Source organism: Hypanus sabinus, chromosome 9 (genome assembly GCF_030144855.1).
Source record: "Hypanus sabinus isolate sHypSab1 chromosome 9, sHypSab1.hap1, whole genome shotgun sequence".
Taxonomy (NCBI): domain Eukaryota; kingdom Metazoa; phylum Chordata; class Chondrichthyes; order Myliobatiformes; family Dasyatidae; genus Hypanus; species Hypanus sabinus.
In genome coordinates this window covers 39771319-39783714 of record NC_082714.1, presented here as the reverse complement: position 1 = coordinate 39783714, position 12396 = coordinate 39771319, and the positions used below count along the sequence as shown (strand labels likewise).

At 39.0% G+C, this 12396-nt stretch overlaps 1 protein-coding gene across 8 annotated transcripts in view; it reads right to left on the bottom strand.

Moving 5' to 3' along the window:
* The window catches only part of rnf216 (ring finger protein 216), a 214653-nt gene that overhangs the window by 17357 nt on the left and 184900 nt on the right, over nt 1–12396 (bottom strand). The window contains exons 17-20 of one of the 8 annotated variants that reach the window (XR_009513932.1): nt 8145–8190; nt 7366–7421; nt 7096–7265; nt 5524–5653 (exon numbers count right to left, since the gene is read on the bottom strand). The exons of 2 other annotated variants lie outside the window; for them this stretch is intronic. Coding sequence is in view for 1 of the 6 variants with exons in the window: in XM_059979519.1 (XP_059835502.1) it covers nt 8173–8190 (18 nt within the window). In the remaining 5 variants the exon portion in view is untranslated. Of the gene's footprint in view, nt 1–5523; nt 5654–5685; nt 8191–12396 lie in introns of those variants that run through there. 5 more of the 8 variants (XR_009513930.1, XR_009513931.1, XR_009513933.1 and 2 more) reach the window with 5 other exon arrangements.

Genomic DNA, 12396 nt, shown 5'->3' with positions numbered 1-12396 from the left:
TTAAGAGGAAATTTTTTGCTTTGCTATTAATTCCCAATAAACCAGGAAACTGAATAGTGGCTGAATGTTTTGTATGATCCCCAAAACCCAAATAACAGCATAATGCTTGATAAAACAATTAAGCATGACACGTTCTCAATGTTTCACCCTCAAGTGGCTGCTTACTTTCCTTAAGGGAATTACAACACATACACTGCTGGTTCAATAAGGACTAGTGCGTAGACGTAATAGCTGGCTGATGGTGTAGTGGCATCAGCGCAGGACTTTAAGTTCAAATCCAGCTGGCTCCCTTGCACGCTTTCCATCCGTGCTGGGTTGAGCATCGAGCTAGCAACTTGGTCTCATAAAAACAAGATAGCCTGCTTAAAAAAAAAAGCATCCTGATGACTCCACTCAGAGTTAAAGGCTTTCTTCTTCTTCTTCTTCACGGACATACGGGGCACTCTTTATAATTCCTTTCACGTTAGAGATATAATTTACTGCTATAAAGCAATTGCAGAGCTACAAGGAAACTCACACTCATAAGTCACATAATTAGTGATATGCTGTATAATTAACTGGCTGCATGAACTATACAAATAATATGATTGAAAGGGCCCGTCGAACCTGTCAGTTTCCAGAAGTGACAGTATCTGTATAACAGCCATACTTCACTGCAGTATTCAACTCCATTGAAAGTGTTCTTTTTTAATGCTGAGATCCAGTTCTCTTTTGCCATCATTTATCTTGATGTCTGATTGTTTACCTAACTGTCCAATGCACGAGTCACAATTTTCTTCATCTTAAGACTGGGGCAGATAAAGCCATCAGCACCAGCTCCTGTGCCTTGTCACAATTAAACTCTTTGTAAGTCATTGTAACCAATTCTAAGTTGATCGCATACCTCTCCACAACATGTTCTTTATCTATTTATCAGTATCCAACCATTCCCAGTGAGATCAACACTTTTTGGCCCATCCCTTTCACCCTCTGATGTGGTGGTGCTCAAGTACCTTTTTGAACTGCTCTGTTCTTCTGCGGATAGAACATTCTTTGATTTCAACTCAGCAATGGAAAAAAGAACAGCAAAATATTTCCAAGCATGTAACTTAGCTGAAACCAGCAGGTGGTGATATTCCAAGTCCTGCTGCTCGCGCTTTAGTGGTGCAGGTTACACCTGCACATTGTGATTAACCAAAGGAAATAACAGCAGTGCATTTTAATGGTACACACCACAGCCACAGTGATGGAGGGAATGAATGCTGATGAAACAGTAATCTTTTTTCCTGAAAGATGTATCTCTTGACTGCTGGTGGAGCCATACTCATCCAGAGTTGTGCAATGCTCTCTGATGAGTATGAGTTTTGCATGCTGCTCTGGATTTCCAGCATCTGCAGAATCTCTTGTGTTTAAGAAGTGCAGAGTACACCACAACTGTCCTGTTTTATTCCTTTTAAATGGCTTCAGGGTCTCAAAATATGAGCCATTTGCTACAGGGTACCCAGCGTTTCACTTACTCTTCTGGCTGCAATATTTATGTGCCTAGTCCAGTTGACTTCCTGGTCAGTGATGACCCTTAGAATGCTGGTGATAAGGAATCCAGTGATGGCAAAGTTACAAATTTCAAGGATAGATGGTCAGGCACAGTTTGTTAAAGATTAATATTGCCTAGGCCTTGCTGCAGATAGTCATGGACTGCTCCATTTGCTGAGGAGTTGCGAATGGAATTGAATATGCAGAATCACAGCAAATATCTTACTTCTAACCTCATAATGTAAGAAAGTTCATTGCTAAAGCAGAGAATGAGAGGTGGACCCAAGACAATGTCCTGAGCAATTCCTGCAATGACGTCCTTTCTAGGGGAGGGATTAATACCACAATTATCTTTCTCTGTACAAGATACTACCCCAGAATATGTTTTCCCTTTAATGTTCATAAATTTCAGCTTGACCAAGGCTTGATCAAATGTTGCCTTGGCATGTCACTCAGTTTGTCTCTGAAATTTAATTCTTGAGTCAACATCCTCTTCAAACTGGGCACTGGCAAGCAGGATATTGGTGAGTGAGTAGCACTCAGAAGCATTGTCATTAACACCATGTATCCTTTGCTGATGACGAGGAGAAAACTGCAAGGTAACAATTCAGATGGGATTTGCTCTGCTTTTTGTGTGCAAGCACACCTGGGCAATTTTCCACTTTGTAGATGACACTACTGTAAGTGTTAAAAGGAGATAAATCTGACTGTGATAGATAGTGAAATACTATTCTGCTCTCTATCCCAGTGAAAGTCATTGTAGGTGTTTTCTTCAAGCAGTTTAGTGTTCCCCAAACACCAGTGTGGATTCAATCTATTTAGAAGCAGTGTGAACATGATTTTCCACATGCAACTCCAAGACAAATGCAGCAGCAGTACATGGCCTTTTTAAAACTCCACTATAGCTTTTCACTTGGCAACAGGAGGGACTATTGAAAACACTCAAATTTGACTGTCTACTAGAATTAATCCCCATTTTACACTTGCTTTATGCTATACAAAACCTGATCATGAACAACAGTCTACAACAGATCCATTCTCAGTTCAGGCTGGCATCAACCTTGACACTTGTTAGTCTTTGTCACTACAGTGATATAGCTAATCTCCAATAACTTCATGCTATGGAACAAACCAAATGGACATTGGAAAGCAGTCCAACGTACAGGGCCTCCACTTTGAAAACAGTATCATCCCAACCTCAGCAGACACATTCTTGCCAGATCTGGTAAAAACAAAGACATTCTATTTCTCTGAAGGATATTAGTCACTTTTGATACTTTTTGACCTTTACTAAAATTTGTACATTTTAAATTGCAATTATTAATTGAATTTAAATTCCACAATGTGCTTTGAACTTACTTTTCTGGATCATCAGCTATTGCACCACCTATATTTTCAGCATTGAAACAAGTTATTTGCCTGGCATAACCAGGCTAGTTCCTCCAACTCGACAGCATCTAATTCATATTTCTGCTTTAACTTCATGAGCTGCCCATTTAGCAGCTCTTCTGCTGCAGTAATCCCTGTTTGGCTGCCTACACACTGGAAACCATTTCTCTGCTCAATCATCTGATTTTTCTTAGTAAAATGCCATCGTTCAATTCTTGTATGAGATACACATGAGGAAAGGGACCAATGAATTAACTCAATTAGCACCTTCCCACTAATTGTAGGTCATAAAAAAGGTAATAATGAATAAGCAAACATATCAGGCAGAGCCCCATCCACGCACTAATGATCCTCCTTCCAATTTGTTTTTCTTTATTATGGATGCATCTTGTCTTCGCTTATCAAAGTTTTGAGATAGCTTTCATGGTATGTGATACCCCTGTAATGTGTTAGAGCACTTACAAAATGTAAAAACAAAAATATATTTACTTTCCAACCATGATCACTGAACCTGGATTTGACTGCTTCTGAATAGTAGCTTTGTTAAAGTGAAAGATCATTGCCGTCACAGTAGCTTACAATAAAGGTCTAGATTGTAATCAGGCACATAGTACTGCAGCTGCCTATAGGTAGTATTTCACTAATTATGGGTTGACACTTACGCAACTAATGATCACACCTCTCAGAGATGGAAGATTAGAGTTTTAAAATAGCACACATAAAAATTTGTTCCACTCACTTGTCAGAATAAAGTGATCGGAACAGTCAGCCACTTAAAAGACAGTGTGCATCATTATAGTCCCTGCAGAGACCAAGTTAAACTTGCTGTTGCATTTGAGTTGAGAGCTTTTGTTTATAAAAAAAATCATGTAATCGGACTGTACTTACTAACAGCTGCCTTCACTCAACAGTCAAATAAAAAAGAGAAGACATAATCCTGGTTGCCATTCGGTTACTTCATCAGCAATAGGTTTGGCAAATTTGAACTGTAATTGTTCATTATATCTGTTGTGTGAGCATTGTGTGTATTGTGTATGTATTATGAGTATGAGTATGAGTATTGTATGAGTATTGTGAGCAGTTTTGGGCCCCATATCTGAGGAAAGATATGCAGGTATTGAAGAGAGTCCAAAGGAGATTTACAGGAATGATCCTGGGAATTAAGGGTTAATGTGTTTGATGGCGCTAGGCCTGTACTTGCTAGAATTACGAAGAATGGGGGGAGGTCTCATTGAAACCTATTGAATATTGAAAGGCCTAGATGAGTGAACATGGAGAGGATCTTTCCTATAGCATGGAGAGTCTAGGACCAGAGGGCACAGCCTTACAGAGCGGAGATGATGAGGAAGTTCTTTATCAGAGGGTGATTAATCTATGGAATTCACAGCCGTCGAGACCAAGTCATTGGGTATATTTAAAGCAGAGGTGGATAAGTTCTTGATTAGCAAGGGCTTTTAAGGATTACAGGAAGAAAGCAGGAGAATGGGTTTGAGAGGGAATATAAATCAGCCATGATTGAGTGCTGGAGCAGGCTCGATGGGCCGAATGGCCTAATTCTGCTCCTATGTCTTATGATTTTATATCTGACCGAAAATAAATGTTCATCCCTGGATATCCTGTAGGTATTGTTCACCTTTCTCTTCAATTCATTTCTGTACATTGCAAGAATTTGTTCCAGGGAAGAGAAGTTGTTTGGAAGGAACTTCAAGGCTCTTGGTAAAGTAGTAACAAAAGAATGATGATGTACATCAATGTCAGGATGGCCACAGATGAAGAACAAATTTATTAAGAACAAATAATAAGATACACAGATGATCAGTCTTTGATATAGCCGTGTGGTTAACTAAAATATATTTAGGATTGGGAATTTGGAAAATGCTGGAAATGATGGGGAAGCTAAATATCAACTTATATAAATGCTACACACTTCTAAAGAACATATGATCAGGGCTGAATAAATCAACTGAAGGACTGATTTTAAAATTTAAAAAAACTCACCATGTAAAACAGATTTGAAGTTTAAATTAATGAAGCATTATAATAAATTTGCTTCCTCACTCACTAATTAGTCAGACCAATTTGAATTTTGGATTTTAAGACATAGGTACATCACAAGTTTTAAATCCTAGATTGCAGAAAAACTCTGCAAAGTTGTTTTGGAATTTTTAACTTGAGAAAATAAACCTGTATGTAGTGACAAATATAGGGACTTGGAATTGAAGGCACAGCTTCCAGTGCAACTTCCCTAAATAATTAACAACCTTAATTGGATGTCACTTAAAGCGCTATTGTGTAGCACAGCACAGAAATAGGCTCTTTGGTCCTCCATGACAATTCTGACCTTGTACTCTAATCAGTCGCTCAAATTAGGACCATGTCTTTCTATGTCTTGCCTAGTTAAGTGTCTAAATGACTCTTAAACATAGTACTAATATGCGATCCCACTGCATCCTCTGGCACCACATTCTAGACATCAACCACTCTCTGTAAAAAAAATCTCCTCAGATTCCCTTTAAAACCTTCCTCTTTCATCTTAAACCTATACCCTCTTGTATTTGATATTCTGTAATGACTGATTAATAAATGGTTCTCATAATCTTCCATACTTCTATCAGATCATACCTCAGCTTTCTTCACTCCATTTCCCAGTGTGATTGCAAGCTGTAGATTGCAGATGTGCACGAGGTTGACAGACTTTCAAAGTCTGACTTAGGACAAGGTGCAACCACTTTAGTTTCTGCTTCATATTTAGCTTCAAAATAAAGGAACATATTTATCTCAAAATATTTTTTGTAGAATGCACACATTATTAAAAGTACTGAAGAATGCCAAAAAGACATTCTGTTATTTGACCTAATGACAATATGATACAAGGTCAATGCAAAACAAAATAAAACAAATGGACTAATTAAAGGAATTGTTACCTCATAAGAAATGATAAAAGATGAGGAAAATTTGATATTGTTGTGCATTATTAAGTTGTTTCAGGGCAGGATTTTAGGTAAATCCTTCAAACAAGGAGGAGTAGCAATAAAAAGCTATATCCATCAGAATCCATCAGAGTGGTACTTCAAGTTGTTAGTAAGTGAATTCATTTTACACTGGAATTTTTAAGGGCATTTTCCAAAATATGATCATCAGCTTTCCAAAGAAATTGCACTGTCATTTGCTCCAACTGAAAACATCAAATCAAAATAGGTTGCACTGACACGATTATAATTGTTAATGTTTATTTAAAGGAAGTCTTTTGGGACATTCCTATTTACCTCATGTTAGTACAGATAAACATTCAACACTGAGACACAAGGCCATGTTGCGTTTCCTTGCTTAAAATTAGATAGAAGCAAAAATAGCAATATCCATTTCAATACTAGATTCTTTCATTTTGCACAATATGAATATTTCAATGCATTTCTGGTCAGTTCCCTTTGTTCTATCCTTTCTCATATAACCATCCTTCATATTTATCACAACTACTCTGTAAATGTTAGGTTTTTAACTTCAGGTAATATCACAACCAAATCACTTCTTGTCTGAGCCTCTGGGACTTTTTTAATTTGGTTTAAACCTACAGCTGGATTAATTGAAAACAAGACAGAAATTTAGGCTGAACTTTATTTATGTGCATTTTTAGTTTAAAATAGTAAGACCTGATTATTAATAGACTTTTGGGGGATTGCAGCAATTCCCTAAACAATACGAAAGCACCTTCTAAACATTAATTTGCTATCTCCACAACCTGTATTTCTGTGAATTGGTTTATTATTGGCAACAAAAAGTGCAACTCAACCATTTCCAAAAAATTATTATTAGTGCTTTTTGGATACAAATGCTATTTTCAAGTTTGGGATTTACTGCCAATGCCTGATGCTCTTTAGTAAGCAAACCTATGAAGCATCAGTCTTTTTAATGAAGGTATTCCTACAGTGATTAAATTGGGATGTAAAGGATTTAAAAACAGTGATGCTGAAGGAACGGTGCTATAGCTCCATATTAGGCTGGTCTGATTGCAGAGGAGCCAACAACTGATATTGTTTTCATGCTTACACTGCACTTGGCATTAGCACCAATACCACAGTCCAGCTAAGTAAATGTACAAATATAATGTGTGCCCAACATCAATGTGGGGGATTTGAATTTTAAGAGAGGAAGTGTTGGCCACAATACTTGAATTGCTTAGATCCAAAGACTTACCTGGAAATAATTTGAAAATCTGCCTTGCGATACTTATTTATTTATTACTTTTTCCTTTTTAAAAAACTTTTCACTATTCGTTGTCTTTAGTACATTGGTTATTTGTCCATCTTTGTTGCATGCAGTTTTTCATTGATTCTATTGTGTTTCTTTCTATTTACAGTGAATACCTGCAAGATGAATCTCAGCTTAGTAAATAGTGACATATATGTAACTTTGATAATAAAATTACTTTGAACTTTGTACTGTTCTAATGTGGGATCGCCTTACCTGCTGAAACATGAACTCTGATTTCTCCTGCTGTTCTGAGCCCCAGAAAGTTGAAACTGGTCCAAAAAGGCAATACAGTGAATTCCCTTTAATTGGGTCATTGGTTAATTGGGCAGCTATTTATTTGGGACAACTCTTAAAGAACATAAACTAAATCAAGAAAATAGACAGGATTCCCTTCATTTATTTAGGGCACAATGCAGCTTAATTGGGGCAGGAGACTTTTTGAATAGTTTCTAATTTGCATTGGTCATGTACACCTGCATGGCTGTTCACCATCTTCAAGTGATCAGTTTTTACATAGCATCATTTGCATGTGTTTGTGTTTAAAAAAAAAGCAGTGATTTTTGTAATTGATTGGTGGTGCAAAATAAGCAGTGATTTTTGTAATTGATTGGTGGTGCAAAATAAGCAGCAAGACAAATCAGAACTATTTTGCTCACCGCGATTTCAAGCATCCAGGCTTGGCCAGGCCAGAAAAGGCCAGGAGTGAAAATGAAACAATTTCACTACTTCAAACAAATTAGGAATTATTAATAATTTGAAGTTATTGACAATTATCTTGAATGCCAGAATGGAAAATGAAGGTTTGGAGGTTGCAATCATCTAAAGCATTGTATGAAGGCAGTCCATTATTTGCACTAGGTTTCTGTGCTGATTTTGTTCAATCAAAAGAACAAGGCAGATGAATTCCTCTGTTAATGATTATTAGTTTTACATAGTACGGTACAGGCTTTGGTACTGCTGATTCTGACAAGCCAAAATAAAAGCAGACTTACGAGTATTTTTGATGTTATTACTTTTACTTCATTGCAAATCTCCTTTCTGTGGCCAAAAATTTCAGTTAATAGATTGAAGTTTTATTGAAATGAAGCAAAGTTGAGAAATAGCAGTGTATTGTCAGGTACTTCAATCAGAAGCAAGGAATGCATTACTTTTCAATTAAGTTTCAAACTACGTTTCATCTGAAATATTTCCATATGTCCTCAATTAGTTTCTTTAATAACAATCCACAAAGCACAAAAAGCACAAGCAGCTTTTTCATGAAAGAAATGAGTAAGGTCATCTGTTGCCAAGATAATTAATGATAATAGAATAATCATATGATCAGTTATGCAAGTTCTTTATTACCATTATGTTTTGTAAGATTCAAAGACTGATACTGTCATTTAAAAAAATCCATGGAAACCAAGTGCTTTGAAATAGCTAAATCAGCTGAATTCTCTCTTGCCTTGTCAATATGTCTAAAATTTTAAGAGATGCTACTATTCAAGACGGAGAGGTTGTACCACCCTTAGTCATCTCTTCCTCATTGCATGTAATTACTGGGTTCCTTAATTGCTAGTTGTCAAATGCAGTTTAAGATCATATTTCAAAGCACACATTTCCTACATCTGTAATGAGGTAGCCCTTGCTTAGATTCAGCAAATTTTACCTTTTGACTCACTAGGCACTGCAGCTTGAGCAAGCGCCCATACTGGTGTTGCAATACTCTGATTCACGGTACAGCAGGAGGCCCAGTTCTATGCAGCTGAACTCTCTGTGGAGCTTAGAGCCACAGAGCATTGCAGCACAGAAACAAGCCCTTTGGTCCATCTAATCCATCCAGTCTGATCTACTGCCTAGTCCCATCTATCGGTATCCAGATCCTAACCCTCCATACCCCTCTCATCCATGTTCTTATCCAATTTTCTCTTAAATGATACAATTGAACCCACGTCTACCACTTGTCCTGGCAGCTTGTTCCTCACTGGCACCATCCTCTGAGTGAAGTCGCCCCTCAGATTCCCATTCAGCATTTCACCTTTCACCCTTAACCTACGACCTCTAGTTCTCATCTCACATAGCTTGAAGGGAAAGGCCTGCAAGCATTCACACTATTAACACCCCCTCAAATTTTTGTAAACCTTTATAAGATCACCCCTCAATCTCCTGCACCCCAGTGAATGAAGTCCTAACCTATTCAACCTTTCCCTAGAACTTCCTTAAGTCCTGGCAGTACGTTTGTAAATTTTCTCAACACTCTTTCAAGCTTATTGATATCTTTCCTGTAGGTAGATGACCACACAATACTTCATTTTTGGCCTCAACAATGTCATATATACCTTCAATATAACAGTCTCACTCCTATGCTGAGTGCCCTGATTTATGAAGGCCAACATGCCATAAATTCTCTTTATGATCCTATCTACCTATGATGCCACTTTCAAGGAATTACGGACCTGTATTCCCAGGTCCCTTTGCCCTCCCATTCACTGTGTAAGATTTATCTTGGTTTGTCCTCCCAAAGAGCAACATCTCATATTCCTGGTGAGCCACTGGGAACTAATATAAAGTTTCTTTTTTGCCTCTATTTTAACTGAAGTTTTGAAAAGCCAGCTATGAAGAACATTATTAATTTGGGCTCAATTTACCTACTGTCATAACAGGTCAACAACAAATACCACTTCACTGGCTTTAAACTCAACTCTCGAACATCTGGACAGCGAAGATGCATACATCAGGATGCTCTTTACTGACTACAGCTCAGCAATTAACTATCATCCCCTCAAAACTATTCAATAAGTTCCAAGACCTAGGCCTTGATACCTCTTTGTGCAACTAGATCCTCAATTTCCTCACTTGCAGACCCGAGTCAGTTCAGATTAGCAACAACATCTCGTCCACAGCCAGCACAGGTGCACCACAAGACTGTGTTAGGCTCCTGCTCTACTCGCTTTATACCTATGACTGTGAGTTTAAGTACAGCTCTGATGACATCACTGCCATAGGCCAAATCAAATATTGTAATGAATCAGCATTTAGGAGAAGACTGAAATTCTGGCTGAGTGGTACTACAACAACTTCTTAATCAACATAAGCAAGACTAAGAAGCTGAATATTGACTTCAGAAGGAATAAACCAGGGATTTATGAGCCAGCCCTCATTAGGGGATTGGAGGTGGAGAGGGTCAGCAACTTTAAATTCATTGGTGTTATCATTTCAGAGGATCTGTCCTGGGACCAGCATATAAGCACCATTACAAATAAGGTACAGCAACGCCTCTAATTTCTTAGAAGTTTGTGAAGATTTGGCATGTCACCTAAAACTCTGACAAACTTCTACAGATGCAGAGTAGAGAGTATCCCAATTGGTTGCATCAAAGCTTGGTATGGAAACACCACTGTCCAAGAACGGAAAAGCCAACAAAAAGTGGTTGAAACAGCTCAACCCATCACAGGAAAAGCCCACCCCACCATTGAGCTAATCCACAAGAAAACAACATCAAGGAACCCCATTCTTCTTATTGCTGCAATTGGGAAGGCGGTAAAGGAGCCTTAGGTTCCACACTACCAGGTTCAGGAACAATTATTACCCTTCAACCGTCGCACACACAAAATGCTGGAGGAACTCAGCAGATCAGGCGGCATCTATGGAAATGAATAAACAGTTGAAATTTCGGGCCAAGACCCTTCTTCAGGACTGGACAGTAAGGGGAAAGACATCAGAGTAAAAGAGTGGTGAGAGGATAAGCAGCACAAGCTAGAATTTGATTGGTGAAGTCAGGAGGGAGAGAAGGGTAAAGGGATGGAGAAGAAAGAATCTAATAAGAGTGGCCCATGGTATGAAGGAAAGAAGGAGGGGGCACTAGGGGGAGGTGACAGGCAGGCAAGAAAGGCTAAGAGCCCAGCATAGGGAATAGAATAAGAGGGGTAGGGGAGGGTAAAAATTTTACTGAAAAGAGAAATCACTATTTATTAGGGTTGGAGGCTACCTAGATGGAATGAGGTGTTGCTCCTCCATCTTGAGAGTAGCCTCACTGTCGCAAAAGTGGCGGCCATAGACCAACATGTCGGAATGGGAATGGGAACAGGGATTAAAATGGTTGGCCTCCAGGGAAATTCTGGTTTTGGTGGATGGAGTGGAGGTGCTCAACAAAGTGGTATCCCAATTTATGTTCAGTCTCACCAATGTATAGGAGGCTGTATCACTGAATACAACAGATAACCCCAAAAGGTTCACAGATGAAATGTTGTGGCACCTGCAAGGATACCGGGCCCCTGAATGGAGGTAAGGGAGGAGGTAAATGGGCAGGTGTAGCTTTTCTGTCACTTGTAGGGATATGTGCCAGGAGGAAGATTAGTGGGGAGGAACAAATGAGCAAGGAAATCATGGAGGGAGCAACCTCTGCAGAAGGTGAAGAGTGAGGGAGTGGTAAAGATGTGCTTGGTGATAGGATTCCATTGAAGATGGCAGAAGCTGTAGAGAATGATGTGTTGGATATGGAGGCTCACGGGGTAGTAGGTGAGGACAAGAGGAACTCTATCTCTGTTAAGGCAGTGGGAAGATGGGGTAAGTGCCAATGTCTGCGAAAAGGAGGAGATGCAGGAGAGGGTAGCATCAACAGTGGAGAAAGGGAAACTCTGCTCTTTGAAGGAGGAGGAAGAGATGTCCTGTAAAGGAAAGCCTCATCCTGGGGAACAGATGTGACAGAGATGAAGGAACTAAGAAAAGGGAATAGCATTTTTACAGGAGACAGGGCGGCTCCTGAACCAGTATAGGTAACTTCACTCATCTCAACTCTGAACTGAATTCACAACATATGACATTACTTCTCAGGACTCTACAATTCTTATTCTCAGTATTACTCATTTACCGTAGATTCTGGACTACAGAGCGCACCTGATTAAAAGCCGCACGCTCTAATTTTAGAAAGAAAATCAATTTTGTACTTGTACAAGCCGCACCGGATTTTAAGCCGCAGGTGTCCCACGTTGTAATATGAGATATTTACAGAGAGAGAGAGAAACGTGCTGTTACGAATCCCGTAACTGGAGAACTTACCAGCAAAGATAGAGAGGTCCGTTGAAGTCTGATGTCACTATTTTCAAACATTTTTATTGATAAAGGGACACAAAAGTAGGGTTAATACAAACATTCAGAGACAATAGTCGCTGTTGTTATTCTGTATCCCTGCTGGGACCTGCAATTTGGCACGTCTCTCTCTCTCTCTCCGACTGGGTCTACTGACCCCCCCTCCCCACCTTTCGA